The 18,968-nt window shown below is 54.6% G+C and overlaps 1 protein-coding gene across 1 annotated transcript in view; it reads right to left on the bottom strand.

Moving 5' to 3' along the window:
• LOC124018336 (dedicator of cytokinesis protein 1-like) overlaps positions 1 to 18,968 on the bottom strand; it is a 338,789-nt gene that overhangs the window by 271,961 nt on the left and 47,860 nt on the right. Inside the window, 2 exon segments of the mRNA XM_046333610.1 lie at positions 872 to 1,029; positions 11,405 to 11,540. Coding sequence (XP_046189566.1) covers positions 872 to 1,029; positions 11,405 to 11,540 — 294 coding nt within the window.

Below are 18,968 nucleotides of genomic sequence, written 5' to 3'. Positions count from 1 at the left end.
CTATGTACTGTACATGATGACATTTAACCCTATGGCGTCATAGGAGCTCTATGTACTGTACATGATGACATTTAACCCTATGGCGTCATAGGAGCTCTATGTACTGTACATGATGACATTTAACCCTATGGCGTCATAGGAGCTCTATGTACTGTACATGATGACATTTAACCCTATGGCGTCATAGGAGCTCTATGTACTGTACATGATGACATTTAACCCTATGGCGTCATAGGAGCTCTATGTACTGTACATGATGACATTTAACCCTATGGCGTCATAGGAGCTCTATGTACTGTACATGATGACATTTAACCCTATGGCGTCATAGGAGCTCTATGTACTGTACATGATGACATTTAACCCTATGGCGTCATAGGAGCTCTATGTACTGTACATGATGACATTTAACCCTATGGCGTCATAGGAGCTCTATGTACTGTACATGATGACATTTAACCCTATGGCGTCATAGGAGCTCTATGTACTGTACATGATGACATTTAACCCTATGGCGTCATAGGAGCTCTATGTACTGTACATGATGACATTTAACCCTATGGCGTCATAGGAGCTCTATGTACTGTACATGATGACATTTAACCCTATGGCGTCATAGGAGCTCTATGTACTGTACATGATGACATTTAACCCTATGGCGTCATAGGAGCTCTATGTACTGTACATGATGACATTTAACCCTATGGCGTCATAGGAGCTCTATGTACTGTACATGATGACATTTAACCCTATGGCGTCATAGGAGCTCTATGTACTGTACATGATGACATTTAACCCTATGGCGTCATAGGAGCTCTATGTACTGTACATGATGACATTTAACCCTATGACGTCATAGGAGGTTACATACCTGATGAACGTTGACTCGACAGGGTCGTAGAGCGACATGAGGACCTCTGCATCTTCTCCGATCTTACACACCACGTTCTTCAGGGTGACGAAGAGAGCGAAGGACGGTGTCTGGGCGAACTTGGCCTGCCTGCTCAGATCTACATTCTGTTTCTGAGACTGTCCCAGGGAGAGGAGGAGGGAACAGAGATGTTGTATTTAATACAGGGGTCCAGTAGTCTTCACTAGCCTGACAGTCATATCATCTGGGCCACGGGCCTATGAAGGTTAAAGAAGGTTGAGAATCACACACACAAGAGAGACATTTGAAGGTGATTCTTAGCTAGTTTTCAGCACTGAGGATGGACACAGTGACTGGACTGTTATTCCCCATCAGTCAGACCCATCTTCATTAGACTGGATAGAGACTAGACTGTTATTCCCCATCAGTCATTAGACTGGACTGTTATTCCCCATCAGTCATTAGACTGGACTGTTATTCCCCATCAGTCAGACCCATCTTCATTAGACTGGATAGAGACTAGACTGTTATTCCCCATCAGTCATTAGACTGGACTGTTATTCCCCATCAGTCATTAGACTGGACTGTTATTCCCCATCTTCATTAGACTGGACTGTTATTCCCCATCAGTCATTAGACTGGACTGTTATTCCCCATCTTCATTAGACTGGACTGTTATTCCCCATCAGTCAGACCCATCTTCATTAGACTGGACTGTTATCCCCCATCTTCATTAGACCGGACTGTTATTCCCTATCTTCATTAGACTGCACTGTTATTCCCCATCTTCATTAGACTGGACTGTTATTCCCCATCAGTCAGACTGGACTGTTATTCCCCATCTTCATTAGACCGGACTGTTATCCCCCATCAGTCAGACTGGACTGTTATTCCCCATCTTCATTAGACCGGACTGTTATTCCCCATCAGTCAGACCGGACTGTTATCCCCCATCTTCATTAGACTGGACTGTTATTCCCCATCAGTCAGACCGGACTGTTATTCCCCATCTTCATTAGACTGGACTGTTATTCCCCATCTTCATTAGACTGGACTGTTATTCCCCATCTTCATTAGACTGGACTGTTATTCCCCATCAGTCAGACTGGACTGTTATTCCCCATCTTCATTAGACTGGACTGTTATTCCCTATCTTCATTAGACTGGACTGTTATTCCCTATCTTCATTAGACTGGACTGTTATTCCCCATCTTCATTAGACTGGACTGTTATCCCCCATCTTCATTAGACTGGACTGTTATTCCCCATCAGTCAGACCCATCTTCATTAGACTGGACTGTTATTCCCCATCTTCATTGGACTGGACTGTTATTCCCGATCTTCATTAGACTGGACTGTTATTCCCCATCTTCATTAGACTGGACTGTTATTCCCTATCTTCATTAGACTGGACTGTTATTCCCTATCTTCATTAGACTGGACTGTTAATTCCCCGTCAGTCAGACCCATCTTCATTAGACTGGACTGTTATTCCCTATCTTCATTAGACTGGACTGTTATTCCCCATCAGTCAGACCCATCTTCATTAGACTGGACTGTTATCCCCCATCTTCATTAGACTGGACTGTTATCCCCATCTTCATTAGACTGGACTGTTATTCCCTATCTTCATTAGACTGGACTGTTATTCCCCATCTTCATTAGACTGGACTGTTATTCCCTATCTTCATTAGACTGGACTGTTATTCCCTATCTTCATTAGACTGGACTGTTAATTCCCCATCAGTCAGACGACTGTTATTCCCCATCAGTCAGACCCATCTTCATTAGACTGGACTGTTATTCCCCATCAGTCAGACCCATCTTCATTAGACTGGACTGTTATTCCCTATCTTCATTAGACTGGACTGTTATTCCACATCAGTCAGACCCATCTTCATTAGACTGGACTGTTATTCCCCATCAGTCAGACCCATCTTCATTAGACTGGACTGTTATTCCCTATCTTCATTAGACTGGACTGTTAATTCCCCATCAGTCAGACTGGACGGTGCCTGGGTTACTACTCCTTCAAGACTGTTGGAAAATAATTCCAGGAGGAGCTGGTTGAGAGAATGCCAAGAGTGTGCAAAGCTGTCAAGGCAAAAGGTGGCTACTTTGAAGAAACTAAAATATCATTTGGATTTGTTTGACACTTTTTTGGTTACTGTGTTATTCCATAGTAGATGTCTTCACTATTATTTTACAATGTAGAAAATGATTATTTAAACTAAGAAAATCCCTGAATGACTGGTACTGTATGTGTATGTGTAAACATCTGAAGAAGGTATGAACATTCATGGTGGTGACCTGAGACAATGTAATATCACTCCATGTGTACACAAAGGCAGAGATGGAAAGGTCTCACAAGAATACAACTCATAGCTAATATATATGCCATTTAGCAGACGCTTTTATCCAAAGCGACTTACAGTCATGTGTGCATACATTCTACGTATGGGTGGTCCCGGGGATCGAATCCACTACCCTGGCGTTACAAGCGCCATGCTCTACCAACTGAGCTACAGAAGGGCACTTAACCAATTTAGAGTCACTTCATTAGGCTGAGTCCCAAATGGCATCATAATCCCTATAGGGCCCTCGTCAAAAGTAGTGAATTATATAGGGAATAGGGTGCAATTTAGGATGTAGATTCAGGCAGGGAGAGAGAGAGGAGAGGTAACGGGGAGAGAGAGGAGAGATGGCGGGGAGAGAGAGGAGAGGTGACGGGGAGAGAGAGGAGAGGTGGCAGGGAGAGAGAGAGGAGAGGTGGCAGGGAGAGAGAGAGGAGAGGTGGCAGGGAGAGAGAGGAGAGTAGGCAGGGAGAGGGGAGAGGTGGCAGGGAGAGAGAGGAGAGGTGGCAGGGAGAGAGAGAGAGGGGAGGTGGCAGGGAGAGAGAGAGAGAGAGGGAGGTGGCGGGGAGAGAGAGGAGAGAGGGGAGGTGGCGGGGAGGAGAGATGAGAGGTGGCAGGGAGAGAGAGGAGAGGTGGCAGGGAGAGAGAGGAGAGGTGGCAGGGAGAGAGGAGAGAGGGGAGGTGGCAGGGAGAGAGAGGAGAGAGGGGAGGTGGCAGGGAGAGAGAGAGAGAGGGGAGGTGGCGGGGAGAGAGAGGAGAGAGGGGAGGTGGCAGGGAGAGAGAGGAGAGAGGGGAGGTGGCGGGGAGAGAGAGGAGAGAGGGAGGTGGCGGGAGAGAGAGGGGGGAGGTGGCGGGGAGAGAGAGGAGAGAGGGAGGTGGCGGGGAGAGAGAGGAGAGAGGGGAGGTGGCGGGGAGAGAGAGGAGAGAGGAGAGGTGGCGGGCAGAGAGAGGAGAGAGGAGAGGTGGCGGGGAGAGAGAGAGAGAGGAGAGGTGGCAGGGAGAGAGAAGAGGTGGCAGGGAGAGAGAGGAGAGGTGGCAGGGAGAGAGAGGAGAGGTGGCAGGGAGAGAGAGGAGAGGTGGCAGGGAGAGAGAGGAGAGGTGGCAGGGAGAGAGAGGAGAGGTGGCAGGGAGAGAGAGGAGAGGTGGCAGGGAGAGAGAGGAGAGGTGGCAGGGAGAGAGAGGAGGTGGCAGGGAGAGAGAGGAGAGGTGGCAGGGAGAGAGAGGAGAGGTGGCAGGGAGAGAGAGAGAGGTGGCAGGGAGAGAGAGGAGAGGTGGCAGGGAGAGAGAGGAGAGGTGGCAGGGAGAGAGAGGAGAGTGGCAGGGAGGAGAGAGGAGAGGTGGCGGGGAGGAGAGAGGAGAGGTGGCGGGGAGAGAGAGGAGAGGTGGCGGGGAGAGAGAGGCGAGGTGGGGGGAGAGAGAGAGGAGAGTAGGCAGGGAGAGAGAGGAGAGTAGGCAGGGAGAGTGAGGAGAGGGAGGGAGAGAGGAGAGGTGGCGGGGAGAGAGAGGAGAGGTGGCGGGGAGAGAGAGGAGAGGTGGCGGGGAGAGAGAGGAGAGATGGCGGGGAGAGAGAGAGGAGAGATGGCGGGGAGAGAGAGGAGAGGTGGCAGGGAGAGAGAGGAGAGGTGGCGGGGAGGAGAGAGGAGAGGTGGCAGGGAGAGAGAGGAGAGGTGGCAGGGAGAGAGAGGAGAGGTGGCAGGGAGAGAGAGGAGAGGTGGCAGGGAGAGAGAGGAGAGGTGGCAGGGAGAGAGAGGAGAGGTGGCAGGGAGAGAGAGGAGAGGTGGCAGGGAGAGAGAGGAGAGGTGGCAGGGAGAGAGAGGAGAGGTGGCAGGGAGAGAGAGGAGAGGTGGCAGGGAGAGAGAGGAGGTGGCAGGGAGAGAGAGGAGAGGTGGCGGGGGAGAGAGGAGAGGTGGCGGGGAGAGAGAGAGAGGTGGCGGGAGAGAGAGGCGAGGTGGGGGGAGAGAGAGAGGAGAGTAGGCAGGGAGAGAGAGGAGAGTAGGCAGGGAGAGTGAGGAGAGGTGGCGAGAGAGAGAGAGAGGGCAGGGCGAGAGAGAGAGGTGGCGGGGAGAGAGAGGAGAGGTGGCGGGGAGAGAGAGAGAGGTGGCGGGGAGAGAGAGGAGAGGTGGCGGGGAGAGAGAGGAGAGAGATGGCGGGGAGAGAGAGGAGGTGGCAGGGAGAGAGAGGAGAGGTGGCAGGGAGGAGAGAGGAGAGGTGGCGGGGAGAGAGAGGAGAGGTGGCGGGGAGGAGAGAGGAGAGGTGGCGGGGAGAGAGAGGAGAGGTGGCGGGAGAGAGAGGCGAGGTGGGGGGAGAGAGGAGAGGGCAGGGAGAGAGAGGAGAGGTGGCGAGGGAGAGAGAGAAGAGGTGGCGGGGAGAGAGAGGAGAGGTGGCGGGGAGAGAGAGGAGAGGTGGCAGGGAGAGAGAGAGGAGAGATGGCGGGAGAGAGAGAGAGAGATGGCGGGGAGAGAGAGGAGAGGTGGCAGGGAGAGAGAGGAGAGGTGGTAGGGAGAGAGAGGAGAGGTGGCGGGGAGGAGAGAGGGCGGGGAGAGAGAGGAGAGGGCAGGGAGAGAGAGGAGAGGGCAGGGAGAGAGAGGAGAGGGCAGGGAGAGAGAGGAGAGGGCAGGGAGAGAGAGGAGAGGGCAGGGAGAGAGAGGAGAGGGCAGGGACAGAGAGGAGAGGGCAGGGACAGAGAGGAGAGGTGGCAGGGAGAGAGAGGAGAGGTGGCAGGGACAGAGAGGAGAGGTGGCAGGGAGAGAGAGGAGAGGTGGCAGGGAGAGAGAGGAGAGGGCAGGGAGAGAGAGGAGAGGGCAGGGACAGAGAGGAGAGGGCAGGGACAGAGAGGAGAGGTGGCAGGGAGAGAGAGGAGAGGTGGCAGGGACAGAGAGGAGAGGTGGCAGGGAGAGAGAGGAGAGGTGGCAGGGAGAGAGAGGAGAGGTGGCAGGGAGAGAGAGAGAGATGGGAGAGAGAGGAGAGGTGGCGGGGAGAGAGAGGAGAGGTGGCAGGGAGAGAGAGGAGAGGTGGCAGGGAGAGAGAGGAGAGGTGGCAGGGAGAGAGAGGAGAGGTGGCAGGGAGAGAGAGGAGAGTAGGCAGGGAGAGAGAGGAGAGTAGGCAGGGAAAGAGAGGAGAGGTGGCAGGGAGAGAAAGGAGAGGTGGCGGGGAGGAGAGAGGAGAGGTGGCAGGGAGAGAGAGGAGAGTTGGCAGGGAGAGAGAGGAGAGGTGGTAGGGAGAGAGAGGAGAGGTGGTAGGGAGAGAGAGGAGAGGTGGCAGGGAGAGAGAGGAGAGGAGGCAGGGAGAGAGAGGAGAGGTGGCAGGGAGAGAGAGGAGAGGTGGCAGGGAGAGAAAGGAGAGGTGGCAGGGAGGAGAGAGGAGAGGTGGCAGGGAGAGAGAGGAGAGTTGGCAGGGAGAGAGAGGAGAGGTGGTAGGGAGAGAGAGGAGAGGTGGTAGGGAGAGAGAGGAGAGTAGGCAGGGAGAGAGAGAGGAGAGGTGGTAGGGAGAGAGAGGAGAGGTGGTAGGGAGAGAGAGGAGAGGTGGTAGGGAGAGAGAGGAGAGGTGGTAGGGAGAGAGAGGAGAGGTGGTAGGGAGAGAGAGAGGAGAGGTGGCAGGGAGAGAGGAGAGTAGGCAGGGAGAGAGAGGAGAGGTGGCAGGGAGAGAGAGGAGAGGTGGCGGGGAGGAGAGAGGAGAGTAGGCAGAGAGAGAGATGGTAGGGAGAGAGAGAGGAGAGGTGGCAGGGAGAGAGGAGAGGTGGCAGGGAGAGAGAGGAGAGGTGGCAGGGAGAGAGAGGAGAGGTGGCGGGGAGGAGAGAGGAGAGATGGCGGGGAGGAGAGAGGAGAGGTGGCGGGGAGGAGAGAGGAGAGGTGGCGGGGAGGAGAGAGGAGAGGTGGCGGGGAGGAGAGGGAGAGGTGGCGGGGAGAAGAGAGGAGAGGTGGCAGGGAGAGAGAGGAGAGGTGGCGGGGAGAGAGAGGAGAGGTGGCAGGAGAGAGAGGCGAGGTGGGGGGAGAGAGAGGAGAAATGGCAGGGAGAGAGAGGGCTGAGTCCCTCAGGAGAGAGAGGAGAGGTGGCGAGGAGAGAGAGGAGAGGGCAGGGAGAGAGAGGAGAGGTGGCGGGGAGAGAGAGAGGAGAGGGGGCGGGGAGAGAGAGAGGAGAGATGGCGGGGAGAGAGAGGAGAGATGGCGGGGAGAGAGAGAGGAGAGGTGGCGGGGAGAGAGAGGACGGGGAGAGAGAGGAGAGGTGGCGGGGAGGAGAGAGGAGAGGTGGCGGGAGAGAGAGGAGAGGTGGCAGGGAGAGAGAGGAGAGGTGGCAGGGAGAGAGAGGAGAGGTGGCAGGGAGAGAGAGGAGAGGTGGCAGGGAGAGAGAGAGAGAGGGAGGGAGAGAGGAGAGGGCAGGGAGAGAGAAGAGAGGGCAGGGAGAGAGAAGAGAGGGCAGGGAGAGAGAGGAGAGGTGGCAGGGAGAGAGAGGAGAGGTGGCAGGGACAGAGAGGAGAGGGCAGGGACAGAGAGGAGAGGGCAGGGACAGAGAGGAGAGGGCAGGGAGAGAGAGGAGAGGTGGCGGGGAGAGAGGAGAGGTGGCTAAGAGAGGAGAGGTGGCGGGGAGAGAGGAGAGGTGGCGGGAGAGAGAGGAGAGGTGGCGGGGAGAGAGAGAGGAGAGGTGGCGGGGAGAGAGAGGAGAGGTGGCGGGGAGAGAGAGGAGAGGGCAGGGAGAGAGAGGAGAGGTGGCAGGGAGAGAGAGGAGAGGTGGGAGGGAGAGAGAGAGGATAGGTGGCGGGGGAGAGAGAGAGAGAGGTGGCAGGGAGAGAGGAGGAGTGACGGGAGAGAGAGAGAGGAGAGGTGGGCAGGGGAGAGAGAGAGAGAGGTGGCAGGGAGAGAGAGGAGAGGTGGCAGGGAGAGAAAGGAGAGGTGGCAGGGAGGAGAGGGAGGTGGCAGGGAGAGAGAGGAGAGTTGGCAGGGAGAGAGAGGAGAGGTGGTAGGGAGAGAGAGGAGAGGTGGTAGGGAGAGAGAGAGAGTAGGCAGGGAGAGAGAGAGAGGAGAGGTGGTAGGGAGAGAGAGGAGAGGTGGTAGGGAGAGAGAGAGAGGTGGTAGGGAGAGAGAGGAGAGGTGGTAGGGAGAGAGAGAGAGAGGTGGGGGGAGAGAGAGGAGAGGTGGCAGGGAGAGAGAGGAGAGGGGGAGAGAGAGGTGGTAGGGAGAGAGAGAGAGAGGTGGCAGGGAGAGAGGAGAGAGGCAGGGAGAGAGAGGAGAGGAGGCAGGGAGAGAGAGAGAGGTGGCGGGGAGGAGAGAGGAGAGAGGCGGCAGAGAGAGAGGTGGTAGGGAGAGAGAGGAGAGGTGGCAGGAGAGAGGAGAGGTAGGCAGGGAGAGAGAGAGAGGTGGCAGGGAGAGAGAGGAGAGGTGGCGGGGAGGAGAGAGGAGAGGTGGCGGGGAGAGAGAGGAGAGGTGGCGGGGAGAGAGAGAGAGAGGTGGCGGGAGAGAGAGAGGAGAGGTGGCGGGAGAGAGAGGCGAGGTGGGGGGGAGAGAGAGGAGAGAGGAGCAGGGAGAGAGAGGAGAGGTGGCGGGAGAGAGAGGAGAGGTGGCGGGAGAGAGAGAGGAGGGGCGGGAGAGAGAGAGGAGAGGTGGCGAGAGAGAGAGAGGGTGGCGGGGAGAGAGAGAGGGAGAGAGGCGGGGAGAGAGAGGAGAGGTGGCGGGAGAGAGAGAGGAGGGCAGGGAGGAGAGGAGAGGTGGCAGGGAGAGAGAGAGGAGCAGGGGAGGAGAGAGGAGAGGTGGCAGGGAGAGAGAGGAGAGGTGGCAGGGAGAGAGAGAGGAGAGGTGGCAGGGAGAGAGAGGAGAGAGTGGCAGGGAGAGAGAGGAGAGGTGGCAGGGAGAGAGAAGAGAGGGCAGGGAGAGAGAGAGAGGGCAGGGAGAGAGAGAGGGGCAGGGAGAGAGAGGAGAGGTGGCAGGGAGAGAGAGAGAGAGGCAGGGACAGAGAGGAGAGGGCAGGGACAGAGAGGAGAGGTGGCAGGGGAGAGAGGAGAGGTGGCGGGGAGAGAGAGAGAGGGGCGGGGAGAGAGAGAGAGGTGGCGGGAGAGAGAGGAGAGGTGGCGGGGAGAGAGAGGAGAGGTGGGAGGGAGAGAGAGGAGAGGTGGCGGGGAGAGAGAGGAGAGAGGGGAGAGAGAGAGAGGTGGCAGGGAGAGAGAGAGGTGGCAGGGAGAGAGAGGAGAGGTGGCGGGGAGAGAGAGAGAGGAGAGGTGGCAGAGAGAGAGAGGAGGTGGCGGGGAGAGAGAGAGAGAGGTGGCAGGGAGAGAGAGGAGAGGTGGAGGAGGAGAGAGAGAGAGGAGAGAGGGAGGAGGGAGAGAGAGGAGAGGTGGCAGGGAGAGAGAGGAGAGAGTGGCGGGGAGAGAGAGGAGAGAGAGAGAGAAGGCAGGGAGAGAGAGGAGAGGAGGCGGGGAGAGAGAGGAGCCAGAGGAGAGAGGGAGAGAGAGGAGAGGTGGCAGGGAGAGAGAGGAGAGGTGGCAGGGAGAGAGAGGAGAGGTGGCAGGGAGAGAGAGAGGTGGCAGGGAGAGAGAGAGGTGGCAGGGAGAGAGAGGAGAGGTGGCAGGGAGAGAGAGGAGAGGTGGCAGGGAGAGAGAGGAGATGGCAGGGAGAGAGAGGAGGTGGCAGGGAGAGAGAGGAGGTGGCAGGGAGAGAGAGGAGGTGGCAGGGAGAGAGAGGAGGTGGCAGGGAGAGAGAGGAGAGGTGGCAGGGAGAGAGAGGAGGTGGCAGGGAGAGAGAGGAGGTGGCAGGGAGAGAGAGGAGAGGTGACGGGGAGAGAGAGAGGAGAGGTGGCAGGGAGAGAGAGGAGAGGTGGCAGGGGAGAGAGAGAGGAGAGGTGGCGGGGAGAGAGAGGAGAGAGGAGAGGTGGCAGGGAGAGAGAGGAGAGGTGGCGGGGAGAGAGAGGAGAGAGGAGAGGTGGCAGGGAGAGAGAGGAGAGGTGGCAGGGAGAGAGAGAGGAGAGGTGGCAGGGAGAGAGAGGAGGAGGGAGAGAGAGGGAGGTGGCAGGGAGAGAGAGGAGAGGTGGCAGGGAGAGAGAGGAGAGTGGCAGGGAGAGAGAGGAGAGGTGGCAGGGAGAGAGAGGAGGTGGCAGGGAGAGAGAGGAGAGGTGGCAGGGAGAGAGAGGAGGTGGCAGGGAGAGAGAGGAGGTGGCAGGGAGAGAGAAGTGAAGGGAGAGAGAGGAGGTGGCAGGGAGAGAGAGAGGAGGTGGCAGGGAGAGAGAGGAGGTGGCAGGGAGAGAGAGAGGGAGTGGCAGGGAGAGAGAGGGAGGTGGCAGGGAGAGAGAGGAGAGGTGGCAGGGAGAGAGAGAGAGGTGGCAGGGAGAGAGAGGAGAGGAGGTGGCAGGGAGAGAGAGGAGAGGAGGTGGCAGGGAGAGAGAGGAGGTGGCAGGGAGAGAGAGGAGAGGAGGTGGCAGGGAGAGAGAGGAGAGGAGGTGGCAGGGAGAGAGAGGAGAGGAGGTGGCAGGGAGAGAGAGGAGGTGGCAGGGAGAGAGAGGAGGTGGCAGGGAGAGAGAGGAGGTGGCAGGGAGAGAGAGGAGGTGGCAGGGAGAGAGAGGAGGTGGCAGGGAGAGAGGAGGTGGCAGGGAGAGAGAGGAGGTGGCAGGGAGAGAGAGGAGGTGGCAGGGAGAGAGAGGAGGTGGCAGGGAGAGAGAGGAGGTGGCAGGGAGAGAGAGGAGGTGGCAGGGAGAGAGAGGAGAGGTGGCAGGGAGAGAGAGGAGAGGTGGCAGGGAGAGAGAGGGCAGTTGTTCATGATGTACAGAAGGTGAGAGGGGAAAAGGCCTGAATAGTGTTAACATGTTCTATAATAACACAGCATCTCACACAGAGAATCTCATTCCACATCGCTGCCTCTCACTGGGGAGACCATGTGGCAAAATGGGATGTTTAATTTCTTATTTTCTGTGCATATCGTTGACGTGATCTTCTGCTTGCTCGTTGGGAGCGAGGCCAGGTTACTGTAAAATCACTGCTGATGTAAATAGGGGTTAATAAATGAATATGATTGATTACTTGATTGATGTCTGAACTGATTGATGTCTGAACTGATTGATGTCTGAACTGATTGATGTCTGAACTGATTGATTGATTACTTGATTGATGTCTGAACTGATTGATGTCTGAACTGATTGATTGATTACTTGATTGATGTCTGAATATGATTGATTGATTAGTTGATTGATGTCTGAAGTTTACCTTCTCCTCTTGGATCCTGTCCTCGATCTGTTTGGAAGCAGCTTCATGGGCTCTGAAGAGAGAGACGGTGCTGGTAGAGTCGGGGTCCAAGATGTTGCCATCTTTATCTCTCACCACGAGGTCTAGATCCAGGTACCTGATATACAAGGAGAGGAGAGGAGAGGAGAGGAGAGGAGAGGAGAGGAGAGGAGAGGAGAGGAGAGGAGAGGAGAGGAGAGGAGAGGAGAGGAGAGGAGAGGAGAGGAGAGGAGAGGAGAGGAGAGATACATATTTCCCTCAGATTACACAGACCTACAAAGCATTTGAAAACAAACCCAATTTTGATAAACTCCCATATCTACTGGGTGAAATACCAGTGTGTCATCACAGCAGCAAGATTTATGATCTGTTGCCACAATAAAAGGGAAACCAGTGAAGAACAAACACCATTGTAAATACAACCCATATTTATGCTTATTTATTTTCCCTTTTGGCCAAGATCTCGTGATACATGGCCTCATCTATCCTCCCCTCAATACGGTGCAGTCGTCCTGTCCCCTTTGCAGAAAAGCATGAATGATGTTTCCACCTCCATGCTTCACGGGTGGGATGGTGTTCTTGGGGTTGTACTCATCCTTCTTCTTCCTCCAAACACGGCGAGTGGAGTTTAGACCAAAAAGCCCTATTTTTGTCTCATCAGACCACATGACCTCCAATTCCTCCTCTGGATCATCCAGATGGTCATTGGCAAACTTCAGACGGGCCTGGACATGCGCTGGCTTGAGCAGGGGGACCTTGCGTGCGCTGCAGGATTTTAATCCATGACGGCGTAGTGTGTTACTAATGGTTTTCTTTGAGACTGTTGTCCCAGCTCTCTTCAGGTCATTGACCAGGTCCTGCCATGTAGTTCTGGGCTGATCCCTCACCTTCCTCATTAACATTGATGCCCCACGAGGTGAGATCTTGAATGGAGCCCCAGACCGAGGGTGATTGACCGTCATCTTGAACTTCTTCTAACCCTTCTCCATTTTCTAATAATTGCGCCAACAGTTGTTGCCTTCTCACCAAGCTGCTTGCCTATTGTCCTGTAGCCCATCCCAGCCTTGTGCAGGTCTACAATTATATCCCTGATGTCCTTACAAAGCTCTCTAGTCTTGGCCATTGTGGAGAGGTTGGAGTCTGTTTGATTGAGTGTGTGGACAGGTGTCTTTTATACAGGTAACGAGTTCAAACAGGTGCAGTTAATACAGGTAATGAGTGGAGAACAGGAGGACTTCTTAAAGAAAAACTAACAGGTCTGTGAGGGCCGGAATTCTTACTGGTTGGTAGGTGATCAAATACTTATGTCATGCAATAAAATGCTAATTAATTACTTAAAAATCATACAATGTGATTTTCTGGATTTTTTTTTAGATTCCGTCTCTACATGCTTTTTAAGTAAGAAAACCTGCAAAATCGGCAGTGTATCAAATACTTGTTCTCCCCACTATATTTTCATAATATGACATTTGGAGGAGAGAGAGAGACATGGAGAGGGAACAAGAGAAGAAGAAAGGAGAGAAAAAGGAGAGGCAGAGAGAGAGAAGGAAAAAGGAGAGTCAGAGAGAGAGAGCATGAGGCAGAGAGAGAGGGAGAGAGAAAAAAGGAGGCAGAGAGCGAGAGCAAGAGGAGAGCGAGAGAAGGAGAGCAAGAGAAGGAGAGCGAGAGAAGGAGAGCGAGAGAAGGAGAGCGAGAGGAGAGCGAGAGAAGGAGAGCGAGAGAAGGAGAGCGAGAGAAGGAGAGCGAGAGAAGGAGAGCGAGAGAAGGAGAGCGAGAGAAGGAGAGGGAGAGAAGGAGAGCGAGAGCCAGAGAGGAGAAGCAGAGCGAGAGAGGAGAAGCAGAGCGAGAGCCAGAGAGGAGAAGCAGAGCCAGAGAGGAGAAGCAGAGCGAGAGCCAGAGAGGAGAAGCAGAGCGAGAGCCAGAGAGGAGAAGCAGAGCGAGAGCCAGAGAGGAGAAGCAGAGCGAGAGCCAGAGAGGAGAAGCAGAGCGAGAGCCAGAGAGGAGAAGCAGAGCGAGAGCCAGAGAGGAGAGAGGAGAGAGCAGAGCGAGAGCGAGAGGAGAAGCAGAGCGAGAGCGAGAGGAGAAGCAGAGCGAGAGCGAGAGGAGAAGCAGAGCGAGAGCGAGAGGAGAAGCAGAGCGAGAGCGAGAGGAGAAGCAGAGCGAGAGCGAGAGGAGAAGCAGAGCGAGAGCGAGAGGAGAAGCAGAGCGAGAGCGAGAGGAGAAGCAGAGCGAGAGCGAGAGGAGAAGCAGAGCGAGAGCGAGAGGAGAAGCAGAGCGAGAGCGAGAGGAGAAGCAGAGCGAGAGCGAGAGGAGAAGCAGAGCGAGAGCGAGAGGAGAAGCAGAGCGAGAGCGAGAGAGAAGAAGCAGAGCGAGAGCGAGAGAGAAGCAAGCAGAGCGAGAGCAGAGAGAGCGAGAGAGAAGCAGAGCGAGAGCGAGAGCGAGAGAGAAGCAGAGCAGAGCGAGAGAGGAGAAGCAGAGAGAGAGCCAGAGAGGAGAAGCAGAGAGAGAGCCAGAGAGGAGAAGCAGAGAGAGAGAGGAGAAGCAGAGAGAGAGAGGAGAAGCAGAGCGAGAGGAGAAGCAGAGCGAGAGAGGAGAAGCAGAGCGAGAGAGGAGAAGCAGAGCGAGAGAGGAGAAGCAGAGCGAGAGAGGAGAAGCAGAGCGAGAGAGGAGAAGCAGAGCCAGAGAGGAGAAGCAGAGCGAGAGAGGAGAAGCAGAGCGAGAGGAGAAGCAGAGCGAGAGCCAGAGAGGAGAAGCAGAGCGAGAGCCAGAGAGGAGAAGCAGAGCGAGAGCCAGAGAGGAGAAGCAGAGCGAGAGCCAGAGAGGAGAAGCAGAGCGAGAGCCAGAGAGGAGAAGCAGAGCGAGAGCCAGAGAAGCAGAGCGAGAGCCAGAGAGGAGAAGCAGAGCGAGAGAGGAGAAGCAGAGCCAGAGAGGAGAAGCAGAGCCAGAGAGGAGAAGCAGAGCGAGAGCCAGAGAGGAGAAGCAGAGCGAGAGCCAGAGAGGAGAAGCAGAGCGAGAGCCAGAGAGGAGAAGCAGAGCGAGAGCCAGAGAGGAGAAGCAGAGCGAGAGAGGAGAAGCAGAGAGAGAGAGAGAGAAAGGAGAGTTAGAGAGCAGACAGCCTACATCACATTGCTACTGCCTGGGCCTTCTGCCTTCTCAGAACATACACACCCTTCACACAGAGAGATAAGAAGGTTGGCAGAGTAGGAGGAAAGAGGTAGGGAGGGAGAGCGAGAGAGAATCAGAGACAGATCGAGCAGAGAGAAAAATAGACTGAGCGAGTCAGTCGGAGAGAGAGACGGATAGAGAGAGAGGAGGTAGTTTATACAGCAGTGAAGTGAACAGGGCTCATCAGAAGAACATATCTGACAGACTCTCCTCTCATCTGGTCACCCAGAGGAGCAGGGAGCTGAGGAGCAGGGAGGTGGAGTATATGAGCCAAACCCCCGGGCAGAGACAGCGGGGGAGACTGAAGAGCAGGGAGGTGGAGTATATGAGCCAAACCCCCGGGCAGAGACCGCGGGGGAGACTGAAGAGCAGGGAGGTGGAGTATATGAGCCAAACCCCCGGGCAGAGACCGCGGGGGAGACTGAAGAGCAGGGAGGTGGAGTATATGAGCCAAACCCCCGGGCAGAGACAGCGGGGGAGACTGAAGAGCGTGGAGGTGGAGTATATGAGCCAAACCCCCGGGCAGAGACAGCGGGGGAGACTGAAGAGCGTGGAGGTGGAGTATAAGGGCCAAACCCCCAGGCAGAGACAGACAGAAAAATAAGAGGACCTTTCAATTTCCTAACAGTTAGTGTTAGATACTGGGCTTCCTCCTGCTCTTCTTTTTAGAGCTCTGTTTTTCAGCTCCTCCTCCATCTCTATTGCTGTTTTTCAGCTCCTCCTCCATCTCTAAAGCTGTTTTTCAGCTCCTCCTCCATCTCTAAAGCTGTTTTTCAGCTCCTCCTCCATCTCTAAAGCTGTTTTTCAGCTCCTCCTCCATCTCTAAAGCTGTTTTTCAGCTCCTCCTCCATCTCTAGAGCTCTATTTTTCAACTCCTCCTCCATCTCTAGAGCTCTGTTTTCAGCTCATCCATCTCTAGAGCTGTTTTTCAGATCCTCCTCATCCTCCTTCTCTAGAGCTCTGTTTTTCAACACCAACATGAAGCTCTGTTTTTCAGCTCCTCCTCTTCCATCTCTAGAGCAGTTTTTCAGCTCCTCCATTTCTAGAGCTGTTTCTCAGCTCCTCCTCCATCTCTAGAGCTCTGTTTTTCAGCTCCTCCTCCATCTCTAGAGCTCTGTTTTCAGCTCCTCCTCCATCTCTGGAGCTCTGTTTGTCAGCTCCTCCTCCTCTAGAGCGCTGTTTGTCAGCTCCTCCTCCAGAGCTCTGTTTGTCAGCTCCTCCTCCAGAGCTCTGTTTGTCAGCTCCTCCTCCTCTAGAGCTCTGTTTGTCAGCTCCTCCTCCTCCAGAGCTCTGTCAGCTCCTCCTCCTCCAGAGCTCTGTTTTTCAGCTACTCCACCTCTAGAGCTGTTTTTCAGCTCCTCCTCCATCTCTAGAGCTCTGTTTTTCAGCTCCTCCTCCTCTAGCTCTGTTTGTCAGCTACTCCATCTCTAGAGCTCTGTTTTTCAGCTCCTCCTCCTCCTCTAGAGCTCTGTTTGTCAGCTCCTCCTCCATCTCTAGAGCTCTGTTTGTCAGCTCCTCCTCCATCTCTAGAGCTCTGTTTGTCAGCTCCTCCTCCATCTCTAGAGCTCTGTTTGTCAGCTCCTCCTCCATCTCTAGAGCTCTGTTTGCCAGCTCCTCCTCCTCTAGAGCTCTGTTTGCCAGCTCCTCCTCCTCTAGAGCTCTGTTTGTCAGCCCCTCCTCCTCTAGAGCTCTGTTTGTCAGCCCCTCCTCCTCTAGAGCTCTGTTTGTCAGCCCCTCCTCCTCTAGAGCTCTGTTTGTCAGCCCCTCCTCCTCTAGAGCTCTGTTTGTCAGCTCCTCCTCCATCTCTAGAGCTCTGTTTGTCAGCTCCTCCTCCATCTCTAGAGCTCTGTTTGTCAGCTCCTCCTCCTCCAGAGCTCTGTTTTTCAGCTCCTCCTCCATCTCTAGAGCTCTGTTTTTCAGCTCCTCCTCCTCTAGCTCTGTTTGTCAGCTACTCCATCTCTAGAGCTCTGTTTTTCAGCTCCTCCTCCTCTAGCTCTGTTTGTCAGCTCCTCCTCCTCTAGAGCTCTGTTTGTCAGCTCCTCCTCCTCTAGAGCTCTGTTTGTCAGCTCCTCCTCCTCTAGAGCTCTGTTTGTCAGCTCCTCCTCCTCTAGAGCTCTGTTTGTCAGCTCCTCCTCCTCTAGAGCTCTGTTTGTCAGCTCCTCCTCCTCTAGAGCTCTGTTTGTCAGCTCCTCCTCCTCTAGAGCTCTGTTTGTCAGCTCCTCCTCCTCTAGAGCTCTGTTTGTCAGCTCCTCCTCCTCTAGAGCTCTGTTTGTCAGCTCCTCCTCCTCTAGAGCTCTGTTTGTCAGCTCCTCCTCCTCTAGAGCTCTGTTTGTCAGCTCCTCCTCCTCTAGAGCTCTGTTTGTCAGCTCCTCCTCCTCTAGAGCTCTGTTTGTCAGCTCCTCCTCCTCTAGAGCTCTGTTTGTCAGCTCCTCCTCCTCTAGAGCTCTGTTTGTCAGCTCCTCCTCCTCTAGAGCTCTGTTTGTCAGCTCCTCCTCCTCTAGAGCTCTGTTTGTCAGCTCCTCCTCCTCTAGAGCTCTGTTTGTCAGCTCCTCCTCCTCTAGAGCTCTGTTTGTCAGCTCCTCCTCCTCTCTAGAGCTCTGTTTGTCAGCTCCTCCTCCTCTAGAGCTCTGTTTGTCAGCTCTCTCCTCCTCCTAGAGCTCTGTTTGTCAGCTCCTCCTCCTCTAGAGCTCTGTTTGTCAGCTCCTCCTCCTCTAGAGCTCTGTTTGTCAGCTCCTCCTCCTCTAGAGCTCTGTTTGTCAGCTCCTCCTCCTCTAGAGCTCTGTTTGTCAGCTCCTCCTCCTCTAGAGCTCTGTTTGTCAGCTCCTCCTCCTCTAGAGCTCTGTTTGTCAGCTCCTCCTCCTCTAGAGCTCTGTTTGTCAGCTCCTCCTCCTCTAGAGCTCTGTTTGTCAGCTCCTCCTCCTCTAGAGCTCTGTTTGTCAGCTCCTCCTCCTCTAGAGCTCTGTTTGTCAGCTCCTCCTCCTCTAGAGCTCTGTTTGTCAGCTCCTCCTCCTCTAGAGCTCTGTTTGTCAGCTCCTCCTCCTCTAGAGCTCTGTTTGTCAGCTCCTCCTCCTCCTCTGTTTGAGCTCTGTTTGTCAGCTCCTCCTCCTCTAGAGCTCTGTTTGTCAGCTCCTCCTCCTCTAGAGCTCTGTTTGTCAGCTCCTCCTCCTCTAGAGCTCTGTTTGTCAGCTCCTCCTCCTCTAGAGCTCTGTTTGTCAGCTCCTCCTCCTCTAGAGCTCTGTTTGTCAGCTCCTCCTCCTCTAGAGCTCTGTTTGTCAGAGCTCTGTTTGTCAGCTCCTCCTCCTCTAGAGCTCTCCTCTAGAGCTCTGTTTGTCAGCTCCTCCTCAGAATCCCACTCAGAGGTGAACTCCTCCTCCTCTAGAGTGCTGGAAGCTAGAGCTCTGTGTGTTCCACTCTGCTCCCCTGCCAGACATTTCTCCACCTCGCAGTGCTGGAAGCTTGTCATCACACCAGGGGTCAGCCCAGCTCACCTCTTCCATTTCCAGCTCATTGTCTGGACCACAACAGACCCCTGCAGGACCGGCAACAGGCACCATAGTGTGTGATGGACTACAGTAGTAACTAAACCCCTATGATTTAGGCTCGACTTACCTGATTTTTAAAAAAGGTGGTTAAAGGCCCAGCGCAGTCAAAAATGTGACTTTATTGTATTTTCTTATATATTTTCACACTCCTCCTCTAGAGCGGAGGATGGAATAATGCTGGGTTGTCCTCCTCCTCTAAAATTATAACTGTGCCCTTTTATTGTAAGAGCTGTTTGGATAGACCACCTGACATGACACCCTGTTGTGGTGGGATGGAGGTTTGGCCTGCCTGGTGACATCACTGACTAGTTAACTGACCCTCACTCTGTTTGTCACTCTGTTTGTCAGCTCTCACTCTCAAAGAGGAATTTCTCAAGCAGTAATTTTACTAGGACTGTCAGTCAGGTATTGGCTCTGTTTGTCAGTCCTCCCCCTCTACTCTGACCAATACCTGACAATCCTAGTAAAATTACTGCTTCAGAAATTGTTCTTTGATAAGGTAGCTTGAGAGAGAGAGAGATGGAGTCAGAGAGCTCTGTTTGTCAGCTCCTCCTCCTCTAGAGCTCTGGAGTCAGAGAGCTCTGTTTGAGAGAGAGCTCTGTTTGTCAGCTCTGGAGGTCAGCTCCTCCTCCTCTAGAGCTCTGTTTGTCAGAGAGCTCTGGAGCTCCTCCTCCTCTAGAGCTCTGAGAGAGCTCTAGAGCTCTGGAGCTCCTCCTCCTCTAGGAGAGGAGAGCTCTGTTTGTCAGCGATCCTCCTCCTCTAGAGCTCTGTTTGTCAGCTCCTCCTCCTCTAGAGCTCTGAGCGAGCTCTGTTTGTCAGCTCCTCCTCCTCTAGAGAGC

This window comes from Oncorhynchus gorbuscha, unplaced genomic scaffold (genome assembly GCF_021184085.1).
Source record: "Oncorhynchus gorbuscha isolate QuinsamMale2020 ecotype Even-year unplaced genomic scaffold, OgorEven_v1.0 Un_scaffold_480, whole genome shotgun sequence".
Classification (NCBI taxonomy): domain Eukaryota; kingdom Metazoa; phylum Chordata; class Actinopteri; order Salmoniformes; family Salmonidae; genus Oncorhynchus; species Oncorhynchus gorbuscha.
Note: the sequence above shows the minus strand (reverse complement) of the source record. Positions and strands in the feature narration are given on the sequence as shown.